The sequence below is a fragment of the Schistocerca piceifrons genome, chromosome 6, assembly GCF_021461385.2.
Source record: "Schistocerca piceifrons isolate TAMUIC-IGC-003096 chromosome 6, iqSchPice1.1, whole genome shotgun sequence".
Classification (NCBI taxonomy): domain Eukaryota; kingdom Metazoa; phylum Arthropoda; class Insecta; order Orthoptera; family Acrididae; genus Schistocerca; species Schistocerca piceifrons.
This window is the reverse complement of record NC_060143.1, coordinates 467,259,180-467,286,958: the sequence shown is the minus strand read 5'-3', so window position 1 is coordinate 467,286,958 and position 27,779 is coordinate 467,259,180. Positions and strand designations below refer to the sequence as shown.

General features: G+C 42.9%; 1 protein-coding gene across 1 annotated transcript in view; it reads left to right on the top strand.

Annotated features, from left to right (window-relative positions):
• The window catches only part of LOC124803384, a 116,895-nt gene extending 101,411 nt beyond the window's left edge, over window positions 1–15,484 (top strand). The window contains exon 2 of the mRNA XM_047264569.1: window positions 15,300–15,484. Coding sequence (XP_047120525.1) covers window positions 15,300–15,484 — 185 coding nt within the window. The remainder of the gene's footprint in view (window positions 1–15,299) is intronic.
• Window positions 15,485–27,779: the final 12,295 nt, after the last annotated feature.

The following is a 27,779-nucleotide window of genomic DNA, read 5'->3' as shown; positions in this document are numbered from 1 at the left end:
TTGTAAGAATGGAAAATTATACTGAAATGTACAATATAGACAAGTGTAATGTGCTGCCAACACATAAAAGAAAGATCCTTTATCATGTATCAAATATAGCAGGTCAGCAACTGGAAGCAATTAATTCCATAAACTATCTGGGAGTAGGCAATAGGAGTGATTTAAAATGCAATGACAATATAAAATTAATCGTCGGTAAAGAAGATGTCAGACTGAGATTCATTGGAAGAATGCTAAGGAAATGGTCCGAAAACAAAGGAAGTAGGTTGTAGTACACTTGTTCACCCACTGCTTGGATACTGCTCACTGGTGTGGGATCCGTACCAGATAGGGTTGACAGAAGAGATAAAGAATATCCAACGGAGAGCAGCGCGCTTCGTTACAGCATAATTTAGTAATCGCGAAAGCGTTACGGAGATGATAGATAAACTCCAGTGGAAGACTCTGCAAGAGACACGCTCAGTTGTTCGGTACGGCCTTTTGTCGAAGTTTCGAGAACATACCTAAGTATATCTCGCGAAGAGACCATGAGCATAGCGAGATTAGAGCCCACACAGAGGCATACCGGCCGGCCGCAGTGGTCTCGCGGTTCTAGGCGCGCAGTCCGGAACCGTGCGACTGCTACGGTCGCAGGTTCGAATCCTGCCTCGGGCGTGGATGTGTGTGATGTCCTTAGGTTAGTTTGGTTTAAGTAGTTCTAAGTTCCAGGGGACTGACGACCACAGCAGTTGCGTCCCATAGTGCTCAGAGCCGTTTTTGAGGCATACCGACAATCTTTCTTTCCACGAACAATATGAGACTGGAATAGAAGGGAGAACCGACAGAGGTACTCAAGGTACCCTGCGCCACACACCGGCATGTGGCTTGCTGATCATGGATGTAGATGTAGAATACCAAGTTTCAGATACTATCTCTCACCACGGACAACGCGCAGGCCCACGGCCTCCACTTAAGGACCGAGAGCAGCGGCGTTTGCGTAGAGTTGTCAGTGCTAACAGACAAGCCAAGCTGCGTGTAATAAATGTGGGACGTGAGGCAAAATTTGGCGTTAATGGGCTATGGCATCAGTCGACCGACGTGAGTGCCTTTACTAATAACACAACATCACGTGTAGCGCTTCTCCTGGGTTCGTGAGCACGTCGGTTGGATCCTAGAAGACTAGAAAATCGTGGCCTGGTGAGATGAGTTCCAATTTCCGTTGGTAAGAGCCGATGGTAGGGTTTGAGTGTCACGAAACATGGACCCAAGTTGTCAATAAAGCACTGTGCAAGCTGGTGGTCGAGCGGTCTTAAGGCGCTGCAGTCATGGACTGTGCGGCTGGTCCCGGCGGAGGTTCAAGTCCTCCCTCAGGCATGGGTGTGTGTGTTTATCCTTAGGATAATTTAGGTTAATTAGTGTGTAATCTTAGGGACTGATGACCTTAGCAGTTAAATCCTATGAGATTAAACAAAAAAAAGTACAAGCTGGTGGTTGCTCCAAATGGTGTGTGTTGTGTTTGTATGGAATGGCCTCCTCTGGTCCGACTGAACCGATCATTGACAGGAAATTGTTATGTATGGCTTGTCGGAAATCATTTACAGCCATTATTCGACTTCATGTCCCCAACCAACGACGGAACGTTTATGGATTACAATACGCCATGTTTCCTCGCCAGAGCTGTTCGAAGAACTTTCTGGACAATTCTAGCAAATGATTTGGCCACCCATATCGTTCGAAATGACTCCCTTCGAACATTTATGGGCAATAAATGAGAGGTCAGATCGTGGACAAAATCCTGCACTGACAACACTTTCGCCGTTATGAATGGCTGTGGAGGGAGCATTGCTCAACATTTCTGCTTGGGACTTCAAGCGACTTCTGGAATCCATGCCACTTCAAGTTGCTGTACTACGCGCCGGGCGAAAGCAGATATCCCGTGACGTTCTCCACCTCCGTGTAAAAAACTTTCCGGTGTTGCATGTAAATAATCGGAGAGAGCGCCCCGCCTATTGTCTGACTACTCTGTGGGCTAAGAGGCGAAGCGATAAATCGTTTTAAACAAGAACAACCGTAAAATCAGTAGGAATAAGTGTTCGGAGCGATCTAAAGCGGAACTACCACATAAAATTTGTAGGAAACAAGCTTTATTGGGAGAATCCTAAGGAAACGTAGTACATTCACATGAGAAAAGGCTTACAGCCTTGCTAGCAATTGGTGGATTTTGCGCTACACTCGCGACTCTTAGAGTCTAGAACTGGCAGAGGAGATAGAGAAGATCGATACAAGAGTGACAAGATTCGTCACGAGTGCGTGTGTTATACACGAGAGAGATGTGGATATGCTGTTTTCCATTGGTAGAAGCTACAACAGGCAATTTCTGCATTACCGAGAATTTTATAGTCAAAATTCCCATAACGTACATTGCAAGACTGTTATACGACATGGTACATTCTATTCCATAAATATCATGAAATGACCACGAATGTAAAAGAAAATTTTGCTCTGCCAGATACCATATGGAGGCTTGTAGAAGTAGGCGTAGATAAAATAATAAAAATGAAACCTACTGATGCCAGGTGATTATCTAAATCATGCTTTATTGACTTGCAGTGGAGACTCGTGTAAAATTTTACCAACGTACTACAATGTGGTGGCCTATAGCCTTTTGATTTAAAGGAGTTGGTTCAAATGGCTCTGAGCACTATGCGACTCAACTGCTGAGGTCATCAGTCGCCTAGAACTTAGAACTAATTAAACATAACTAACCTAAGGACAGAACACAACACCCAGCCATCACGAGGCAGAGAAAATCCCTGACCCCGCCGGGAATCGAACCCGGGAACCCGGGCGTGGGAAGCGAGAACGCTACCGCACGACCACGAGATGCGGGCCTTTAAAGGAGTGTAACCATAACTAAACTGAATATATTAATTTTATGTATATAAATTGAACAGTTTAAATTTTATAACTGATCGCTTAAAATTGCAGGGAATAAAATAAAACGAGAGAAAAAAAGGATATAAGTAATCTGCAATAGAACACCAGACACAGAAATGTGAGTCTCCACTAGTAACCACTATGCTACCGCGCAGTTTCGACATGTGTCGCTCAAAGTTTTCCCATACTCCTCGCCTAAATCTTTAGAGCGTGTTTCATCTTTCCGTATAGCCCATTCAGGTGAAATATTCTAGGAAATTGAAAGTTGCATCTACCTGCTTCAACACACATAGTTTGAGCAAAATCGGCGAATCTCGTCTCACACCCTCCGGTGGTTGGATTTACATTAAGAGAAGATCTATCTAACTCTTTGAACCTTAATTTATCCTAAGATGTACTGGAAAACTGTCTCTTTATCAGAACATCTACAGAAAACACTTTCATACTGTATGTATGTGGCCTTTTCCTCTTTTGATGCATTAATTTTATTCGTCCATAGCTGATTTCAACTTTCTAGCCCATTCTCAAGTCATTATGTGAGAAAGCACTTGCAAATCAAAACGAATAGGAAACACAGATTTAAAGATGCTGACATTTTAATATCTAAGGCATAGTTTTCTATTGCAGGACTATCAAATCGCTTGAGAACGGCCTAGAAGGCTGAAACTGGCTGTGAACAAATAAAATTAAAACAGCAAAAGTGGGAAAGGTCACCGTCTTTTAATAATTTCATTGCTATAGTTCCCGCAATGAAGAAAAAATCTTTCCTACTAATTTTGCTCATGTAGTCGTTCTTTTACGACCATCTATAGCGTTTTAGCTTACAAGGGTACTATTCGTAACGAAATGGAATGTATTAATTTTACTTATATAAACTGGACGGTTGAAATGTATTTAAATTTATAATTTGCTGTTTAACATCGTGAGGAATAAAACAAAACAAAAAATTTTGGTAGCAGCAGGAATCGAACCCATGCCAGCGAATTACCACTCAGTAGAGCTAGCCCCTCACCCCCAGAGCCAATACTAGGAGAACGTCAGAAAAAAGTCGCTGACGCTCTTCGCTTGCACAATACGTTACATGAGGAGAGTTTCTAAGAAAAATATTGGCCTCGTGCTCTGTGCAGCGTAGGACTGGCAGTGCAGAAAGGTATGACGTCACATCAGAACTTTTTTTTGGGGGGGGGGGGCGTCATCAGTCTTCTGACTGGTTTGATGTGGCCCGCCACTAATTCCTCTCCTGTGCCAAACACTTCATCTCAGAGTAGCACTTGTAACCTACTTCTTCATTTATTTGCTGGATGTATTCCAATCTCTGCCTTCCTCTAGAATTTTTGCCCTCTATAACTCCCTCAGGTACCTGATGCCTTAACAGATGTCCTATCATCCGGTCCCTTCTTCTTCTCTGTGTTTCCCGTAGGTTCCCTTGCTCACCGATTCTGATCAGAACCTCTCCATTCCTTATCAGTCCACCTAATTTTCGACATTCCTCCGTAGCACCATATCTCTAATGCTTCGATTCGCTTCTGTTCCGGTTTTCCCACAGTACATGATTCACCACCATACGAAGCAGTGTTTCATGCATTCTCAGAAATTTGTTCCTCAAATTAAGGCCTATGTTTGATATTAGTAGACTTCTCTTGGATAGGAATGCTCTTTTTGCCAGTGTTAGTCTGCTTTTGATGTCCTCCTTGCTCCGTCCGTCATTGGTCATTTTACTGCCTAGGTAGAAGAATTCCTTAACTTCATATACTTCGTGACCTTCAATTCTAATGTTAAGTTTCTCGTTTTTATCGTTTCTGCTACTTCTCATTACTTTCGTCCTTCTTCTATTTGCTCTCAGTCCACATTCTGTACTCATTAGACTGTTCATTTCGTTCAGCAGATCCTGTGATTCTTCTTCAATTTCACTCAGGATAGCAATTTCATCAACGAATCGTATCACTGATCTTGAATTTTGATTTCACCCCTGAACCTTTCTTTCATTTCTATCATTGCTTCTTCGCTGTGAAACATCTCCTTAGAAAAATTAAGAATGACTGTGCTGGTAAACCTCTTACGTTATTTGATTTTCAAACAGCTGAGCAAAACTGAACGTACTCAGACATTTCTCTCTTTACTTATTCTGATCATCATTAAACTTGAAAGTTTACCGTCATACCTCCTTGCCTAGTGACGCAGATGAAAGTTGATGTCGTCAAGCCCTGAATCGAAATTGGGGAGAGGAGCTTGAGAGCGCTACCTAGAGAGCGTGCCCTTACTGTACGATACTAGGCAAGGGGCTGGAAGGCTCACACGCTGATGTGTGGGTCCCTGCATTCTATAGCTTTTATTTTTAAAAAATTCCTTTAACTTGACTTCTTTGTGATTTTTTAGGTGTGTTAAAGATTGATGACAGTTGATTTCCTATTTATTTTAAACATTATCACTCGACGTTACAGCGATAGCAGCAATTGTTTCAGTTTACAGATATTACAATTTTACAACTTATAGCTCGGGTATATTATGTACTAATCTGCACGCACATTTCTACGGGTGACGGAATTGCGTTGGCCAAATGTATACCACCAAAGTCTCCCAATATCTTACATAGCACATCCACTACGTGAGGAGGATAACAGACAAACTTGGGACCAGATACATTAACATAGGAGGTCAGATTTCCTAAATTAACGACATCATTCATTTCCTTACACAATCCGAAGCTGGAAATAAAAGAATTAGTACAAATATTCAAATACCTCTCTTCCATGCGTGAACAGTGAGACAGACGCACTGAGGGCACGTCTGCTCGCTTACCCATCTTCTGTAACACCCCTGAATATGGCGGGCACCCGGAGGTCTTCCTGGGCCCCGGTGGAGGGGGTGGTCGAACCACTTGGCCGTGACCAACCTCTCCACCCCAGATCTTGTGACACTGGAAGGTCTTTGACTTTTACCTGCCTGTGCTGTCCCCCTGATCCCCTAGCCTGGAGTAAGGTTGGCACTACTATACTACAGAACTACTTCCCAACAAAAATTTGGTCACGCTGTACGGAAAGGTGTGAGGAGGATTAGGAAAGTTCATGTGCAGATTCACATCCACGTACAAGAAATGCATAACACACGACACATATAAATACGTATTATGAAGCCTGACACATTTCTTTCCACCCGTCCACATGGGTTCTGTTGCACACGCGGCCGGCCGCGTCGTGTAATAAAATTGGCTGCGAAGCCGCCTCTGTCTCTATTTCCCGGTGCGAGCGAGCAGTGAAACCTGCTGCTTATGGAGCGGAAACTACTGTACCGTTTCAAACTGACACACAATATTTTTAGCGCAACGCAATCTGACTTTCAATAATTCTACAAAAGAATGGCCCTGACTAACAATAACCTATACCTTTCATGAATCACTTACCTCACAAAAATCTTCGTTACTCGAACTACTGCAATACAGCGAGCGCCAATACTGCCAGCTAAATAAAAAATTCTAATGAAGGCACTAACTACTGATAGGCATATAGTCAGCAAATGAAAGATTTTGATAGAGAACAAAGAATGTATTTACCTTAATAGTGTTCAAAAGTCATACTATATATGTATAATTTGTGACATCAAGTTTGGCAAATTTCCTTTTTCTGATTGACACACGTCCAGCTCGTCAGATTGACATCTCAAAACTCTGCCATCTCTCTCTCCCCACATCCACCACTGCTGGCGGCTCACCTCCAACTGCGCAACGCTATGCACTGTTTACATCCAACTGCCCAACACTACAATAGCGAATATTCCAACAATGCCAACCAGCCACAGATTGCACACAGCACAGTCAGTGATTTTCATACAGAGCGCTACGCGGCGTTACCAACATAAAAACCTAAACAGCCTACTTACAGCTGTACAGATTGTACAGCAGAGGTGAAAGACTACATCCCTATCTTCTACCCGTTTTAATCCGAGCACTTCTTGTTGTCCACTCTTGGTTGTCCACTCTTATTATTCCCTCTTGGCTCTTGTATATATTGTATGTTACCCGTCTCTCTATGTAGCTTACGTGTCTTGATTTTTCTTTAGTCTTGCTTCCATTATCAACCGCAACGTCAGAATTGCCTCTCTCGTGCCTTTACCTTGCATCAGAACATGCACACTCGAAAACGACAGCGTTCCTTCCCTGAGTTGATCGTTGCACGGCTGACCATAATACTAGTACTCGACACTGGTTTCTAGTTATCATGGGAAAAGTGGTCCAAAACATGTTTTCGTCTGTTTTAATGGCACACCATCACGTATGCGAAGAGAAATAGCGTAATTTTAGTTCAATTTCCAGCTTACATTCGAAAAGGAACGGCATAATTTTAGTGCGATATTTACAGAGTGCTGTAGTACAGTAGCACATGATAACTGGCCGTCATTTTGACATGTTTTACGGTTTGTATGCAGTGTGTGATCTTGTTTTCCGGGATCACTTACGTTAAGGAGTGATTCCGGTGTTCTGGACTCATTAACTTTAATGTTCAAAATGTTCAAATGTGTGTGAAATCTTATGGGACTTAACTGATAAGGTCATCAGTCCCTATGCGTACACACTACTTAACCTAAATTATCCTAAGGACAAACCCACACACCCATGCCCAAGAGAGGACTCGAACCTCCGCCGGGATCAGCCTCACAGTCAATGACTGCAGCGCCTTAGACCGCTCGGCTATCCAGCGCGGCTAACTTCAGTGCGTGAAATTTATTCGCAGTTACGAATATGGATTACCATCAGCTGTATAAAGGAATGACGATAATGAAAATTTGTGCCGGACCGGTACTCGAAACCGGATTTCCCTCTTATGACGAGCGGTCGTCTTACGATTTAGCTATCCGAGCATGACTCACGGCCCGACCCAAAGTTGCAAATGTCGTCAGTCATGTGTCTACAACCTGTACTCGTACATCCACTACGTACGTTACCATACAGAGGAGACATTTTACTTGAAAGTCTCTTGCCCGGCGTCGGCAATGGAGTGGAGCGTGTGTGACAGTTGGTTGTATGGAACATTGCCAAGGTCACTGCGTGTAATTGACGTTCGGAGTGTAGTACGTAATAGCTACTGAAAAGCTGAATCTGCATTCCTGGAGGAGGTTTTAACGTCCGGCATCATCCGAATTAGACCAATCTCTATACTACGAAGGGCCCTCCCTCTGTTTAAATGTGCAGTTGCAATAGACAGGAATATCTCAAACTGTGACTGCGATTAGGAAGACGTCGTCCGTTTTAGGAAGTAAGTTTTTCGGTTGTACAGGCTGCTTCACAATTCTCTTTACAGATTCCTAGAGTTGTAAGGGAACTGATAAAGAGCCCACTCCCGGGAATGTATCATTTGCGTTTGAAATGAATTTGATGATCGGACCGCATTCAGATCTTCCCACATACCGTGGCAACGAGTTCTGACCCGTGTGCTCTAGAGGAGTTGATGACGTGGGCAGTGTTTGGAGTAGCCGTCATCGAATTGCCTTCTGAGTCAAGAATGACGTCCTCTCAAAGTGGAGCGCGTCCGTGGCCCGCCGCAGATTCTGCCCTGGTGTTCTGATGACAGGTACACGTACAGCATGTGCAGAGACTTATCGAATTTGATAATTTACTTCCTCGTCAAATATCGAGTGCATGCATACACTTGGCGTCATTGTACGAAGAACTACTTAAAACTAATTCCATCAAACTGGTTTCACGTAACGAAGACAACAGGTAGGCTTCCATTCATTGTGATTCTTGAGGAGGAACCAGGTATCACTTTTCAGTAATTCCCAGTTGGAAGATATTTCGACCCATTTCCAGCAAGCTGGGATTTAGAGTTCTATAATGGTTCACGCTGTACATACCGACGAAAAGAGAAGAGCATGCTGGTAAATGCTGATATCATACGTTGACACGTTGACCTTGTGAGTGTGGCCCTTTTGCACCATCCCGTTTAAATTTTTATTAATTCTGGTGTTTTCGAGGGATTTCTGTTGGTTCTGAGGTTTAAAGTAACTGAAGAGTCATATACTGGAATTTAATTGAAAATAACTAAGTTTCAAATCGGTTCGTGGGCTTGTGAATTCCAAATTAAAATCAAATAAACTGGCACGAACATTTTTTTGTGGAATGAACTTTGTTTCCGTTTTCGTGTCTGCACAATAAAAAAGTCGGGAACATTTTAAACTTTTCTAAAAGAACTTCATGAGTTTGTCTAAATAGGGTAAGCCGCTTAGGAAGAAACTCCCCTTTCAGTTCATGAAACGTTAAATATATCGAAACGAGATTTCCGACAAATGATTGCAAGCGGTGTGGCACGAAATCTTATTGTGTTGGTAATATGTTGTATCATCCAAGATATTGAAACAGTAGCTTTTTCCTATATAGAACGATATACATTTTTAACATCGTTCGAAAATCTTAAGTAGACGAGTACATTTAAATGACGTCCATTAATGTTGAAAGGCGACCGTCTTATTCGCCATGACGATCTTCAAAAAGTTTTGCCCATAAATATGAATGAAGTTGCGAATCTGAAAATCTACTCAACATCTGTAATATCGATATAACTTCATTCTTTGTAAGTCTGTTCTTGAGACCACGCATGTTGGTCAGAGAGGTTACTTCTTTTGAAGAGAGTAGCAGGCAGTGTGTGCTAGTCAGTCTGGCACTGTTCTCGGTTTGAAAAGGATCCAAACTGGCCTGGTGTTTTGTGAAAGGAATTTGTACTGTTATGTTCTGAGTAAATAAAACGAGATTATATCAGTAGAAGGATGTTAAAAAGAGGAAATTTCAATTTTCAGTTTTTTATACGTATTTTTGTAACTGTATAGCTTCTTCAAAATTGTTAGAATATTCCATTTGTCTGAAGTCTCCAGAACAAATTTTATAATATATATTGTATATATTATATTATATCAAATAGTTTTGTCTTCTTACAATTGCAACAAGTGTCAATGAAAGTAAATGTACACAGGAAAACTGTTGAGAAACATTTTACAAACTTGTCAAGTTGTGAGAACTTTATGAGAAGGTGTATTGTTGTGTGGCTTAATGAATCGTAGTTTAACTTGGAGTTTAGTTCCTCATTGTTCTTTCTTTACCTTTATGAATGTGTCTGTACACTCGGATTGCACATCGCGAGTTGTATGCTGCAGAAACATTTTTATGAAAAGTGATAAGATACCGCCTTGCATTGCGCATCGCATGTATGGTAAATGAAATTTGATTTTTGACAGTTTCAACTTTATGTTAATTGTAACATGTTGCAGTACAGACGAGCGTTCCGTGAACACAGGTAGGCCAATAAATTTAATTATTCTCAAAATTAATGTCCATTGCAAGGTACAGTGACTGACAGAATGTATTTACGAACGTATCATATCAGTTTAGAGGTTTTATATCAGTGAAAGATTTCAGAAAAGTGCTGTCTTATAAGTTTTCTAGCAGTTTATCAGAAAGTCAGAAGCATTACATTTTATGTCCATTTGCTGTGTAACAGAATTACCACTTCTGATATAGCCATTGTTTGCAAGATTAAAGATAAAGGTAGACAATATTCAGGGTGTAGATTTTAATATGAGTAATTTGGTTTACAGTCGAATAACGTATGTAAATTTCATTTCAAACGGATTGGCTCTCTCGTAGGAAATAGTCTGATTGACTAAGTGGTTGAATATCAGCTAATCAGGCATACATTAAGGTGTAAAAACTCTTGAACTAGGTTTCAATATGTGAATAAATATGTTGTTCAGAAGTAGCTGTACTTGTAATATCACGTTATGGTACTTCAGATTACATGAAGGCGCTTGGCTTCATATAATCCAAAGTACCATCATGTGATGCAACAAGGCCTGCTACTTCTGAAGAAGATATTTTTACAAATTTCGAAATGTAGGTCAAGGGATAATAAACCTTAGTGTGCAACTGACTGATTTTTCAACCTCTTCAGATTCACACAGTTACTACTTCGCAGCCATATTTTAAGACTCTGATTTAATGACTAGCCTGGATTTCGCATCGTGTAGCGTGTGCTTCACGTATTTCCGTCCAAAATCTAATTTTAATACAGTTCTGTTGCCCTGGTCTGAGATCTAGATATTTCGATATCAAAATAAGTTTTATAATGTATAACCACTTCCAAACAAGGGTTTAAGTAAATACGAATATGTTTCAATGTGCGCATTAAAAAGTTTGAAAAAGTGTTGGAGAAATGTACTAAATTAAAGGCAAAGCAAAGGGATCAGACTCGTCCGTTGTGGTATAAACACACCCAATCGAGGCTCGCATACGAGACTCTCGTTTTATGCAGGGATTAGATAGTCCTAAGCTGGTAAACAAACGTTGTTTCCTTAGCCTCCACACCATACGACACAAATACAGATACGATTGTGTACACTTCATGACAAGAACAGCGAAACATCTGTAACAGGAGGAGGAAACGAAATAGAATGTGATGTCAATTCAGTGACAATCGAATCAGATTTACAAAGAACTTGGCAGTCTGATTCCCTTTACTAATATGAAGTTACAACCCCTCTAGCCTGCATGCATGCACTGATTCGGATGGAGTGGGTGTAGCTGTCGTTCCATCACTATCAGGTGAGGCGTGGAATATACCCTATGAGGCCCCAGAGCATGACGCCAGCATTAATACCGACGATGATCATCTGAGGTGGCTGTAGGTTGATGCAAGATGGCCTAGACAAGATTTCTACTTGATGTGACGAATGTCAGCTGGCTTTTAATGGAGGAAAATGTAAGTTAATGCGGATGAGTAAGAGAACAAACCTGTAACATTGGGATACAGCATTAGAAGTGTCCTGCTTGACACAGACAAGTTCTTTAAACATCTGGGCGTAACGTTGCGAAGCGATATGAAATGTAACGTGCGAGTGAGGATTTTGGTAGGAAATGCGCATGGTCGACTACTACAAATACATCTACATCCACACTCCGCAAGCCACCTGGCAGTGTGTGGCGGAGGGTACCTTGAGTACCTCTATCGGTTCTCCCTTCTATTCCAGTCTCGTATTGTTCGTGGAAAGAAAGATTGTCGGTATGCCTCTGTGTGGGCTCTAATCTCTCTGATTTTATCCTCATGGTCTCTTCGCGAGATATACGTAGGGGGGGAGCAATATACTGCTTAATTCCTCGGTGAAGGTATGTTCTCGAAACTTCAACAAAACCCCCTTCCGAGCTACTGAGCGTCTCTCTTGCAGAGTCTTCCACTGGAGTTTATTTATCATCTCCGTAACGCTTTTGCGATTACTAAATGATCCTGTAACGAAGCACGCTGCTCTCCGTTGGATCTTCTCTATCTCTTCTATCAACCCTATCTGGTACGGATCGCACACCGGTGAGCAGTATTCAAGCAGTGGCCGAACAAGTGTACTGTAACCTACTTCCTTTGTTTTCGGACTACATATCCTTGAATCTCAGTCTGGCATCTGCTTTACCGACGATTGATTTTGTATGGTCATTCCATTTTAAATCACTCCTAATGCCTGCTCCCAGATAATTTATGGAATTAACTGCTTCCAGTTGCTGACCTGCTGTTTTGTAGCTAAATGATAAATGATCCTCCTTTCTATGTATTCGTAGCACATTACACTTGTCTGCATTGATATTCAATTGCCATTCCCTATACCATTATTCAATTCGTTGCAGATCCTCCTGCATTTCAGTACAATTTTCCATTGTTAGAACCTCTCGATATACTATAGTATGATTCGCAAAAAGCCTCAATGAACTTCAGATGTTATCCACAAGGTCATTTATATATATTGTGAATAGCAACGGTCCTACGACACTTCACTGCCGCATACCTGAAATCATTCTTACTTTGGAAGACTTCTCTCCATTGAGAATGACATGCTGCGTTCTGCTATCTAGGAACTCTTCAATCCAATCACACAATTGGTCTGATAGTCCATATGCTCTTACTTTGTTCATCAGACGACTGTGGGGAACTGTATCTAACGCCTTGCGGAAGTCAAGAAACACAGCGTCTACCTGTCTGACTCTCGTGGACGAATAGCGCGAACTGGGTTTCACACGATCGTCTTTTTCGAAACCCATGCTGATTTCTACAGAGTAGATTTCTAATCGGTTTATTGGAAGAATGTTAGACGGCATCTAGGACGACAATACGACCTACTCTTCAGTACTACTCCAGTGTTTGGGATGCGCACCAGGTCGAATTGACAGAAGACATCGAATCAGTTCAGAGGCGAGCTGCTAGATTTGATATCGGTAAATTCGCTCAGCATGCAAGGGTTAGGGATGTTCTTGGGGAGCTCAAGTGGGAATCGCTGGAGGGAAGAAGCAGTTTATAAAATCGGCATTTGAGCTCTCTGCAGAACGATCCTACTGCCGCCAATATACATTTAGCGTCGAACCACGAAGATAAGATACGAGAAATTAGGGCTCTTACAGAGGCATAAAGACACTCGTTTTTCCATCGTTCTATCTGCGAGTGGAACAGGAAAGGAAACGACTAGCTATGGTACAGGGTACTCTCCGCCACTCACCGTTCGTAGCTTGCGGCGAATGTATCTAGATGTAAATGTAGGTGTAGTCCCCGACCAAAGATGTTGAGTGATATATTAGCCTGGTGCATAAGTTCGTAGCGTTTCTTCCATAAATTTCATAAACACAACAGGTAGACGTAACAGAGACTTCAGTCATCAATAATATATTCTTATTCACTATTTGCAACAGTCTGCCAACGCTGGGGTATCTTTTCGATACCGCGACTGTAGAAATCACGTCGAGACATGTTCTGAGCGTATTTTCATCTGAAAAGAGAATTGCTTGAAAGTTGTTCGACAGGGAGCGGAAAGACTCAAAATCTTAGGACTCAAGGTGAATATGGTTGCTGCGGAATGACTTCTCAACTCCTGTGTTATGATCTTTGCCAGCCTAGCAGAATGCGATTGGACGTTATCGTGATGTACACTACTGGCCATTAAAATTGCTACACCACGAAGATGATGTGCTACAGACGCGAAATGTAACCTACAGGAAGAAGATGCTGTGATATGCAAATGATTAGCTTTTCAGAGCATTCACACGAGGTAGGCGCCGGTGGCGACACCTACAACGAGCTGACATGAGGAAAGTTTCCAACCGCTTTCTCATACACAAACAGCAGTTGACTGGCATTGCATGGTGAGACGTTGTTGTGATGCCTCGTGTAAGGAGGAGAAATGCGTACCATCACGTTTCCGACTTTGATAAAGGTCGGATTGTAGCCTATCGCGATTGCGGTTTATCGCGACATTGCTGCTCGCGTTGGTCGAGATCCAATGACTGTTAGCAGAAAATGGAATCGGTGGTTTCAGGAGGCTAAAGGGTAATACGGAACGCCGTGCTGGATCCCAACGGCCTCGTATCACTAGCAGTCGAGATGACAGGCATCTTATCCGCTTGGCTGTAACGGATCGTGCAGCCACGTCTAGATCCCTGAGTCATCAGATGGGGACGTTTGCAAGACAACAACCATCTGCACGAACAGTTCGACGACGTTTGCAGTAGCATGGACTATCAGCTCGGAGTCCATGGCTGCGGTTAACCTTGACGCAGCATCACAGACAGGAGCGCCTGCGATGGTGTACTGCACGACGAACCTGGGTGCCCGAATGGCAAAACGTCATTTTTTCGGATGGTTCGGATGGTTCCATATTGGAAGCGTGTATTAGTCTTCGCCATACTGGCGTATCACCCGGCGTGATGGTATGGTGTGCCATTGGTTACACGTCTCTGTCACCTCTTGTTCGCATTGACGCCACTTTGAACAATGTATGTTACATTTCAGATGTGTTACGACCCGTGGTTCTACCCTTCATTCGATCCCTGCGAAACGCTACATTTCAGCAGGATAAGGCACGACCGCATGTCGCAAGTCCTGTATAGGATTTTCTGGATACAGAAAATTTTCTCCCTGACCAGCACATTCTCCAGATTTCTCACCAATTGAAAACGTCTGGTCGATTGTGCCGAGCAAGTGGCTCGTCACAATACGCCAGTCACTACTCTTGATGAAATGTGGTATCGTGATGAAGTTGCATGGTCAGCTGTACCTGTATACGCCATCGAAGCTCTGACTCAATGCCAAGGCGTATCAAGGCCGTTATTACGGCCAGAGGTGGTTGTTTTGGTACTGATTTCTCAGGATCTATGCACCCAAATTCCGTGAGAATGTAATCACATGTCAGTTCTTTGTCCAATGAATACCCGTTTATCATCTGCATTTCTTCTTGGTGTAGCAATTTTAATGGCCAGTAGTGTATATTCTTATTCCTTCTCTCCCACACTCCTTGCTTCTCCCGCCCCCCTATCAACACCAATTCCGTGTCTCCTTCCAGTCATACGTTACTGAATGTAAGTTTGTTTACAGATCGTAGGAAGGCAGTGAGAGCAACAAGGCTGCGGAAGCGTGGTGATGCCCTGGCTGAGGGCCGAGAGCTCGATGACAGCCACTCGGTGGATTACACGGTAAGTGGATTGCGAAGACAGCTCGAAGGTTGCCGCAGACCAAGTTCAGTAGGCCTCTATGCATGGGGAGACGGTGCTGGTAGCTGACTCACGACTTACGTGTTAACTCTGAGCTGGGAAGAAGAACCTCAGTGTTTTGTGATATGTCCATTACTGTTCACGGTGGATAGCGTTTTTAGCTCTCTGAGATTGTCCGCAGACGACACAGTGGTGTCACGTCGATTGATAGCGACGGGCATTTTCACGTGGGTACGAAACAAACACGCGCAAATAAACAAGGCCGGTTGTGAAGACTGGTAGCTGGCACGAAAGATAAATAAGTGTAACGTGTCGGGCATAAGAAGACGAATGGGGCCGATTTCGTTAATCTTAGTTAATCTTCAGGATCAGCGATCAGTTACTGCAAGCAGAGGTATCCGTCGAGGAGTATCTGGCCGGAGATCTTTGTTGAATGACTACATAGATCTACCCATAGGGAAGGTATATTCCAAGACTCCAGTTTATCGGAAGAATCCAAATAACGTGAAATTTAGCCGCCGAAGTATTCACCTGCAAAACCCTATTAGAAATTATTTTTAGTTGACTTAGTGTAATAGGACAAATAGAAAAGAGCTACGCAATACTTTCTGAATACGCGCAGCTGCAAAATTTCTGGTCCGAAGCCGTAAGATGTATTCCCACAATTCACGTCTCAGTTGAGTGAAGATCCCGTAGCTAAAGTGGAGTTGGGTATGAACAAGAGATGGCACTAAGAGTACACTACCTTTGAGAAACGGCGTCAGTTGAATATTTTATGCTCATTGGCTGTCGTGGTAAAAGATGGAGAGTACCCTTAGGCCAACGTGCCAAAACTCTATTTTCTTTTCTTTATTATAATTGAAATATAGTTCAGAATCCACTTACAATCAAAGAGGAAAACATCTTAATATTACGCTGTCCCATTAGATCAAAACTTGGTTTTAGTATCAGTTTTTGAAGAATAAATGGGTAACAAAATAGATCCCAATGCCATCCCATCGTGTGTCGTCGGGTTCGTTTGTCGTTCGTTTAATACTACAAGATCCTTGTGACCAGTTTTCGCCTTTATGTAATGAAATTTGAAATTAAAAACCAATGCCACCCCAACAACCTTCTGGATTTTCGTTTTAGAAGCAGCGAAGATTAGCCTGTTGATTAACAGTTCATTTACACACTCAGAGCAAGAGAAACTGAGTCACGTGTTAGCTGGGACGAGAACATTTCTTGACGGGGTGTGGCTGGTGAATTATGTCAGAATTTCATTTTTTTTTTTCCCTGACATGGTAAGACACAACTAGCCTCCTTACACATCTTACTACTTCCGTACAAATGGAGACAATCACGTCCTGTCTATCGTATCACAGAGAAGAGATCCGCAACAGCATATTATACCTAGGTCATACTCAGCAGCAATAGCGCATTTTATTAATACGCGTTTTAGCGAAGGATCACCTTACGATCACCGAAAGAACACAAAGTAAATGCTCCATAATCTCTATCGGGAGAGGCGTTGTGAAAGCAGGCTGCATTCCTCTAAGTCTGCCGGCCGCGGTGGTCTGGCGGTTCTAGGCGCACAGTCCGGAACCGTGCGGCTGCTACGGTCGCAGGTTCGAATCCTGCGTCGGGCATGGATGTGTGTGATGTCCTTAGGTTAGTTAGGTTTAAGTAGTTCTAAGTCTAGGGGACTGATAACCACAGCAGTTGAGTCCCATAGTGCTCAGAGCCATTTGAACCATTTCCTCTAAGGTCATGTTCAAGGTTGAGTATGGAAACTTCTCTTTCGCTACCATACGTGTTGTGTAACGTGACCGACAGTAAAAATAGAGGAATTCTTGTTCCAGTAAAAACAGAGGAAATCATGATTGCAAAGTGGACTACTGATAACTTTTACCCATATACCATCCAGGAATGGAATGTTGTTGTGGTCTTCAGTACAGAGACTGGTTTGATAGAACTCACTAGGTTACCCTATCCTGTGCAAGTTTCTTCGTCTCCAAGTACCTATTGCAGCCAACATCCTTCTGAATATGCTTAGCGTATTCACCTCTTGGTCTCCCTCTACGATTTTTACCCTCCATGCTGCCCTCCAATACTCAACTGGTGATCCCTCGATGCCTCATAACATGTCCTACCAACGGACCCCTTCTTCTAATCAAGTTGTGCCACAAATTCCTCTTCTCTCGAATTCTATTCAGTACCTCCTCATCAATTACGTGATCAATCCGTCTAATCTCCAGCATTCTTCTGTAACACCACATTTCGAAAGCCTCTATTCTCTTCTTTTCTAAACTATTTATCGTCAATGTTTCACTTCAGTACACGACTACACTCCATACAAAAACATTCAAAAAAGACTTCCTGACAAGTAAATCTATACTCGATGTTAACAAATTTCCCTTCTTCAGAAACTCTTCCCTTGCCTTTGTCAGTTTACATTTTATATGCTCTCTACTTCTACCATCACCAGCTATTTTGCTCCCCAAATAGCAAAACTCATCTAACACTTGAAGTGTCTCATTTCCGAATCTAATTCCTTCAGCATCACCATATTTAATTCGACTGTATTCAATTATCCTCGTTTTGCTTTTGTTGGTGTTCATCTTATATCCTCCTTTCAAGACACTGTCCATTCCGTTCAACTGCTTTTCCAGGTCCTTTGCTGTCTCTGACAGAATTACAATGTCATCAGAAGACCTAAAGGTTTTTATTTTTTCTCCTTGGATTTTAATTTCTACGCCATATTTTTCTTTTGTTTCCTCTACTGTTTGCTCAATATACAGATCGAATAACATCGGTGATAGGTTACAACCCTGTCTCACTCCTTTCCTACCACTGCTTCCCTTTCATGCCCCTCCACTCTTACAACTGTCATCTGGTTTCTGTACAAATTGTAAATAGCCTTGCGCTCCCTGCATTTGATACCTGCCATCTAGGGAATTTGAAAGAGAGAATCCGAATTAACATTGTCAAAAGCTTTCTCTAAGTCTACAAATGCTACAAACGTAGATTTGCCTTTCCTTAATCTATCTTCTAAGATAAGTCGTAGGGTCAGTATTCACTCACGTGTTCCACATTTCTACTGAATCCAAACTGATCATCCTCAAGGTCGGCTTCTATGAGTCTTTCCATTCGTCTGTAAACAATTCGTGTTAGTATTTTGCAGCCGTGACTTATTAAACTGATAGTTAGGTAATTTTCACTCCTGCTTTCTTTGGTATTGGAATTATTATATTCATCTTGAAGTCTGAGGGTAGTTAGCCTGTCTCATGCATCTTGCTCACCAGATGGTAGAATTTTGACAGGGCTCGCTCTCCCAAGGCTATCGATAGTTCTAATGGAATGTTGTCTTCTCCCGGGGCCTGGTTTCGACTTAGGTCTTATGGTGCTCTGTCAAACTCTTCACGCAGTATCGTATCTCCCATTTCATCTTCATCATCGTCCTCTTCCATTTCCATAATATTGCTCTACAGTACATCGCCCTTGTACAGACCCTCTGTATACTAATTCCATCTTTCTGCTTTCCCTTCTTTGCTTAGGACTGGTTTTCCATCTGATCTCTTCATATTCATACAAGTTGTTCTCTTTTCTCCAAAGATTTCGTTAATTTTCTGTAGGCAGTATCTATCTCACCCCTAGTTATATATGCCTCTACATCCTTACATTTGTCCTCTAGCTTCGCCATTTCGCACTTCCTGGCGATCTCATTTTTATATTTTCTCTTTTGATCAGTTACGTTCTATATCTCTTCTGCTACCCAAGGATTTCTTCTAGCCCTCGTCTTTTTACCTGCTTGATCCTCTGATGCCTTACAATTTCATCTCTCAAAGCTACCCATTCTACTTCTACTGTACTTCTTTCCCCCGTTCTTCTCCTTCGTTCTCTAATGCTCTCTCTGAAACTCTCTACAGTCTTTGGTTCTTTCAGTTCATCCAAATCCCATCTCCTTAAATTCCCACCTTTTCGCAGTTTCTTCAGTTTTAATCTACAGTTCATAGCCAATACATTGTGGTCAGGGTCCACATCTGCCAATGGAAAAGTCTTACAATTTAAAACCTGGTTCCTGAATCTCTGTCTTATCATTATATAATCTATCTGAAACCTTCCAGTGTCTCTAGGTCTCTTCCATGTATACAACATTCTGTTATGATTCTTAAACCAAGTTCAATGGTTCAAATGGCTCTGAGCACTATGGGACTCAACTGCTGTGGTCCCCTAGAACTTAGAACTACTTAAACCTAACTAACCTAAGGACATCACACACATCCATGCCCGAGGCAGGATTCGAACCTGCGACCGTAGCAGTCGCACGGTTCCGGACCGCGCGTCTAGAACCGTTAAACCAAGTGTTAGCTATGATTAAGTTATGATTTGTGCAAAATTCCACGAGGCGCCTTCCTCTTTCATTCCTTACCCTCATTCCATAATCATCTTCTACTTTTCCTTCTCTTCCTTTTCCTACTACAGGTTTCCAGTCCCCCGAGGCTATTAAGTTTTCGTCTCCCCTCACTATCTGAATGATTTCTTTTATCTCATTATACATTTCTTCAATCTGTCGTCGGCTGCGGTGCTAGTTGGCATATAAACTTGTACTACTGTGGTAGGCGTGGGCTTCGTGTCTATATTGGCAACAATAATGCGTTCTCTACGCTGTTCGTAGTAGATGACCCGCACTTTTTTTTTATTCATTATTTAACCTACTCCTGCATTACCCCTATTTGATTCTGTAATTATAACCCTGTATTCACCTGACCAGAAGTCTTGTTCCTCCTGCCACCGAACTTCACTAATTCTCACTATATCTAAATTTAACCTGTCCATTTCCCTTTTTAAATTTTCTAACCTACCGGCCCAGTTAAGGGATCGGACATTCCTCGCCCCGATCCGTAGAACGCCAGTTTCGTTTCTCCTGAAAACGACGTCCTCCTGACTAGCCCCGCCAAGTGATCCGAATGGGGGATTTTACCTACGGAATAATTTACTCAAGAGGACACCATAATAATTTAAAAATACAATAAAGCTGCATGCCCTCAGGAAAATTTACGGCTGTATTTCCCCCTTGCTTTCAGCTGTTCGCAGTACCAGCACAGCAAGGCCGTTTTGTTTAATGTTACAAGGCCAGATCAGTCAATCATCCAGACTGTTGCCGTTGCAACTACTGAAAAGGCTTCTGCCGCTCTTTAGGAACCACACGTTTCTCTGGCCTCTCAACAGATACCCTTCCGTGGTGGTTGCACCTACGATATGGGTATCCGTATCGCTGAGGCACGAAAGCCTCCACACCAACAGCAAGGTCCATGTTTCATGGGGAGAGGAATGGAAGAGGAAACGTGCAGCACGAGGGTACTTAGCATACGAGGATCGTGTTTCACGCTTCTAGGAATGGAATAGTAAGCGTGAAACCCAATTCTCGTATACTAAATACCCTCCACCACTCGCTATATGGAGACTTGTTGAAAATGTGTTGGTGGTGCATTTCCGAAGGACATACTTTTCTGCTTTACTACAATCCCCATATTTCTGATCATATGTAAGTTCACCAGACAAAAAATTAATTACCTCAGTGCGCACGCGCAGATGAATTGTTAAGCCATTACAGATGGTGCACCAACGGAGTTACGTGTTCAACCACATGCGCACTGCCTCCCCTTGAACATAAGACAGTAGTGATCCGTGAGCCGTTTGTGGTTCAAGTGAACATAGTATGTAAACATGGATAAATTCAAGGACGTGGCAAAGTGACAGAAATGGGCAATCATGTTTTCCCGTGCCCATGGCTAAACGGTGCTGAATTTGTTGGTGTTTCGCGGCAGACAGATCAACGTGTGGGACTGGAGACGCGTTTTACGGCTTGTGAACGAAATCGCTTCCAAAAACGATAGCAGTTACTGCAGGCAGTGAATGAAGAACCTTCCCAGCTTATTAGCGAGAGAACATTTTGACGGTAAGCGCATGCATTTAACGTTTGGAAGTGGTCATCTAGCAAGAGGCCATTGCTCACACAGACACATAAAAACCACAATAACGAAGTTTATCCTCCTGTAAGAACATGTGACGGGTTTTCTGAACACTCCCACAGCGTATTACACCTCTATCAGCAAAATCATCTGATTTGAACCTGACGAAAATCAGTGAGACATGTTGGAACAGCGGGTAAAACGTCGTCGACATCAGCGTTCCCGCAGCTTGATCGAATTGTGCTATCAGATCCTCAGCGAATGGCTTGACCTGCATGTGACTTACCTGTACAACATTGTGGACTCACTTCCTAACCGAATTCAGGCAGTTATCAAGTCCAGGAGCGGAATTACACAATATTAAATAATGCCTGTAATGATTTATCCAGGGGTGAACAATTTTTGTCCCGTGTGCCTATGTATTGGGGACTGTAGTACAAACTGATGTACATCTGACGTATTCAGGGTATTGCAGGTAAGGCAAAACAGCTAATATTTCAAAAATGGTTGAAAATGCCGAAACAATGTTTTTATTACATTACTGTGACCAAGGAGACAAACATTTCACTATTTACACTTAAAACTAGTCAGTATCTTAGACGTCCAAAATACTGAGAAAAATTTTTCTTTCAGTGGAGTACTGTAATGTAAATTGAAAGGTGCGTTTCCCAAATAGTGTTGTGTTAATATCTCATTGTTCTGTTTCAAGCATTTCTCAAATGAATTACTGTCATTTTCAAATTGTGAGGAATAAAGCTTTCCAAAGAGTGGAGTTTCTCTTGTACTGTTGCCCAAACAATAGATATAGCAAACTCTGGTCTCAAATTTGGTGCCTTTCCAGATATATCACCAAAATCGTTAAACTTTGTATCAGCTTACTCCTACGGAACTCTGAGAAAACGAAACGGATCCCATCTTAGAATTTCAACAGATTCTACGACATACACTGAAGCGCATAAGTAACTGGTATAGGCGTGCGTATTCAAATATGGAGGTACGCAGAATACGGCGCTGCGGTCGGCAACGCCTATATAACACAACAAGTATCTGCCACAGTTGTTAGATCGGTTACTGCTGCCACAATGGCAAGTTATCAAGACAAGTGAGTTTGAACGTGGTGTTATAGGCGGCGCACGAGCGATAGGACACAGCATTCCAGAGGTAGCGATGAAGTGGGAATTTTCCCGTACGACCATTTCAAGAGTTTACCGTGAATATCAGGAATCCGGTAGAACATCAGATGTCCGACATCGCAAGATCCTGCAAGAATGGAACTAACGGCGACTGAAGAGACTCATTCAACGTGTCAGAAGTGCAACCCTTCAGCAAATTGCTGTAGATTTCGATGTTGGGACATCAAAAAGTGTCAGCGAGCGAACCATTCAACGAAACATCATCGTTATGGGCTTTCGGAGCCGAAGGCGAATTCGTGTACTCTTAATGACTGCACGACACTAAGCTTTACGCCTCGCCTGGGCCCGTTAACACCAACATTGGACTGTTGAAGACTGGAATGTATCGCCTGGTCTGACGAATCTCGTTTCAAATTGTATCGAGCGGATGGACGCATACGGGTATGGAGACAACCTTATGAATCCATGGACGCTGCATGTCAGGAAAGGACTGTTCAAGCTGGTGGAGGCTCTGTAATGGCGTGGGGCGTGCGCAGTTGGAGTGATACGGGACCCCTGATACGCCTAGATACGACTCTGACAGGTGACACGTTCGTAAGCATCCTGTCTGATCACCTGCAGCAATTGATGTCCACTGAGCATTCCGACAGTTTCAGCGGGACAATTCCACACCCCACACGTCCAGAATGGCTCAAGGAACACTCTTATAAGTTTAAACACTTCCGCTGCCCACCAAACTCCCCAGACATGAACATTATGGAGGAAATCTGGGATGGATCGCGACTTGATGTTCAGAAGAGATCCCCACCCCCTCGTACTCTTACGGATTTATGGTCATCCCTGCAGGGTTCATGTTGTCAGTTCCCTCCAGCACTAATTCAGGCATTATTCGAGTCCATGCCACGTCGTTTTGCAGCACTTCTGCTTGCTCGCCAGGGCCTTGCCCGATATTAGGTAGACATACCAGTTTCTTTGGTTCTTTAGTGTGTAACGAAAATGTAATAAATGGCAGATGTTTCTGCTATTTTCAGTATTACGGAATTATTACCGTTCCTACATTGTTATCGTACTTAATTGACAAAAGATGTATGAAATTGCAATCTGTAGAATGTGTAATAGGTTGTTACCGATTCGTACTGTGAAATGGTAGGACAGTACAGTAAAAGCATTTTGAGAGCACTGTTGCCAATGCAAGTCTGTTTTATGGCGTGATTTACATTAATAATCCAACGGCCTTGCCGCAGTGGTCACACCGGTTCCCGTCAGATCACCGATATTAAGAGCTGTCGGGCTTGGCTAACACTTGGATGGGTGACCATCCGGGTCTGTCGAGTGCTGTTGGCTTGTGGAATGCAGTCAGCCCTTGTGGGAACAGTTTCGGAGCAACTAGATGGAGAATGAGCGGCTCCAGAAAAATGACAACAGCCTAGAGAGCGGTGTGCTGACGGCATGCCTATTCGCATCCAGTGACGCCTGTGGGCGGAGGATGACATGGTGGTCGGTCGGTACTGTTGGGCCTTCAGAACTTGTTTGGACGGAGTTTGGTTTGTGTTTAATAAATAAACAAACTGTTCCGGCGTAACGAAAGCGCACTCGAGAAGATGAAGAACGCAAGAGCAGAGAAGGCTGTGAGATAGCCAATAGTTAGCTAACTAGGACCGCACCACGACAGGAGTGGCCTCTAGCCAAAGAGAATATAAGCCCCGCTCCTGCCACCCTCGGCCGGACAGTAGAAGACGGACGCTAGCAGAGGCACTAGTAGAGAGGGCAAGAAGAGCAGTGGTTCAAATGGCTCTAAGCACTATGGTACTTAAGATCTGAGGTCCTCAGTCCCCTAGACTTAGAACTACTTCAACCTAACTAACCTAAGGACGTTCGCAGCTCGTGGTCTCGCGGTAGCATTCTCGCGTCCCGAGCACGGGGTCACGGGTTCGATTCCCGGCGGGGTCAGGGATTTTCACCTGCCTCGAGATGACTGGGTGTTGTTGCGTCGTCTTCATCATCATCATTCATCCCCATTATAGTCGGAGGAAGGCAATGGCAAACCACCTCCTAGGACCTTGCCTAGTACGGCGGTGCGGGTCTCCTGCATCGTTCTCCTACGCTCTGCCAAGGAGTATGGGACGTCATCATCATCATCATCAATCTAAGGACATCACACACATCCATGCCCGAAGCAGGATTCGAACATGCAACCGCAGCGGACGGCTGGAAGAGCAGTGATATTAACGATAGTTGTGTGAATAACTTGCATGGATATTGTAATTAGCGAAGGGCTTTGATTATTTGCATGTCGTCATATGCTTGCGACCCAAAGTTAAGTATTGTCAATTTACTTTACTGCAATAAAAACCATTAACGTGATTTGCTTGAATCGTTGTACAGCTATCCGAGAAAGAAGCATCCTATAGGCAACCTATAAGAGACGAGTGGACAGGACCCCACACAAATATCGTCTGGACCACAATTTTTATTACCGATCACGGGGTTCAATCTGCGCTGTAGAGGACCTTCACGTTGACAAACTGCAATTTGGCATACGACGTCATATGACTCTCATTACACCAGATATGAGGTGCGACAATAAATTAATGTGACTGATTTTCATTGCCTGATATGGCAACCCTGCAGGCTTTTGTAGGCACAGTATCTCTGACCTTGGTCTATAAGCTGCTTCTAGTCGAAGCGGCACATCAATGCAACTGCTCAGTCGCGAGTTGAGGAAGTTAACACGTGCTTGTGTCTCTCGTCACGGAAATGGAACCGCATAATATTGCGCAATGGTATGCCATTTCTTTTTGCGTTAAATTTGGTCAAAACGCGACAACAAATTACGGTAAGCTTCAGAAGGCTTTTGGAGAGGAGGTTATGTCAAAAGCTCAAGTTTTTCGTTGGCATAAAATGTTTAGTGAGGGAAGAACGAATATTGAAGATGAAGACCGCAGTGGACGACCATCAACCTTCACGGACGGATGTCATCTTGGCCAGGGTGAGTGATCTCGTACTATCTGATCGAAGATTATCCGTGAAAATGATTGCAGAAGAACTGAACATCAATCCAGAAACGGTTTGTCTAGTAATAACTGAATATCTTGGTATGAGAAAGATTTGTGCAAAAAATGTCCCGAAAAATCTCACACCACAACAGCGGGAAACACGAAAAAATGTGGCAGCCGATCTGTTGGAGCAAACGGAAATAAATCCAGAATTGTTGAGGCGTGTTATCACTGGTGATGAAAGTTGATTTTTTCAGTACGATCCAGAGACAAAATGCCAAAGTTCGCAATGGTGCTCAAAGGGATCACCCAGACCAAAAAAATCTCGCATGTCAAAGTCAAAAGTGAAATGCAAGCGTGTGTGATTCTTTGATTCGAAGGGAATTGTTCATAAAGAGTGGGTGCCTCCTGAACAAACAGTTAACCAATATTACTAAAAATAAATTTTAGAAAGACTTCGTAAAAGAGTTCTTCGTGTCCGTGCCAGCATTGTTGATTATTGGATTCTGCATCACGATAATCCGTCATCCCATACTGCCGTCAGTACAGCAATTTTTAACTTCAAAACAAATTTCAGTACTGCCACAGCCACCTTATTCACCAGATATCGCTCCGTGCAATTTTTTTCTGTTTCCGAAATTCAAAACGGAGTCAAGGAACACCATTTTCAAACAACATAAGATCTCCAAAAAGCTGTGACGAGAGTTTTGGAGGATATTACAGAAGATGAGTTCCAGAAATATTACCATCAATGGCAGAAGCGCTGGAAATAGTGTGTGCAATCAGATGGGAACTACTTTGATGCGACAACACTAAACTTCACTAAAATGGTAAGCAATATTTTTTTTTCACATCAGTCTCATTACTTTACTGTCGCACTTCGAATACTGGGAACAATTGTCAACCAAGCCATGTTATGGAGCAACATGTTGCATGTTGAAGGCCATACTGAACATATGTTGTAATTTGTAAACCATTATCATGTGTTTGATTGTTTCTGACTGCTTACATCGCCATACTTTCACGTGATGGCAGAAAGTGGAACAATTATTATTTTCAGCATCGTCGTGAATGCAACGATTAATGAACATACCTACGGTGTTTCAGATCCATGTGATGTATGCAGCCCGCACTACAGCACTCGGAACATCGTCATTTTAATTATAACCAACCGGTACAAGGAAATATTAGGCGACGGACTAAGGGCTATAGACAGCGTTACAGATTGATTGAGGGGGTAATAAGCGAAAAGTCGATTTCTATGAAATTTGTAGTAATACGAATGTGCGTGAGTGACTCGAATGCTTCATAACTACAGCTTTCGCTGGCAAAGCACTAGTTTAGATGGGAGACTTCAGATGTGCAGCGCCACCGTTTCTGTGGCGCTCAGTCGCACACCACCACCACCACCACGACCACGACCACCACCAGTGGCGCACAGGCGTCACGCGTCGTGTGAGCGCTAGTGCGCTGCAGAGAAGCGCTTCTCAACGGCATCGTGTGAAAGGGCCCTAAGGAGTAAACAAGCACTGCTATCGACACCTGCAGTAGGCCAGGGGGTCGTTGCACGATAACGCGGTCAGATACATCCCCCCCTGCTCTGCCCCCTCACTCTTTCCCCATCCCTCCCAGCACTCAGTTGAAGCGCCAGCTGTTGTACGCAGCAGATAGTCCTCCAGTGGGGAGAACAGACTACTTTTCACTGGTTATACGCGTCTGCGTCATGCTCACGATGTATCAGAACGGGCGCTTCGCTACTTAATAAAACAAACAATACCATCATCATCGTCACAAAAACATCGTATCATTTTTCCTTATCTTAATTTGAATAAAATACTTTTTTGCATTAAGCCGCTTTATTTTGATATTAAAACCCCTATGGAAATGGACGATTTGACCGTCTCTACGGCCGTCAGCTCACCTGGAAGAGGACGATCCCTAAAACGGTCGAATCGTCGGTTTAAACAGTTGTTTTTGTAAAAATTATTCTATCCCTTTGTGGCATCGCACAGTTTCAAATTATTTCAGAATAAAAACAGTCCTCGTCACGAAATTAATTAATACCAGTGAGGCGTTTCACCCTTTTGGGCATCATCAGATTGCCGATAAAAACAAGAAACCAATTAGGAACAAAGGAAGGGGCATGGTCCTATCTTTAGGGCTAAGTAATTAAAACGAAATAAAAGTAATAAAAACTTCAGTAAAAATAGCTGGATATGTAACCCATCCGTCATAATGCCATAAAGAATGGTTTAAACAGTTGTTTTTGTGAAATTTATTC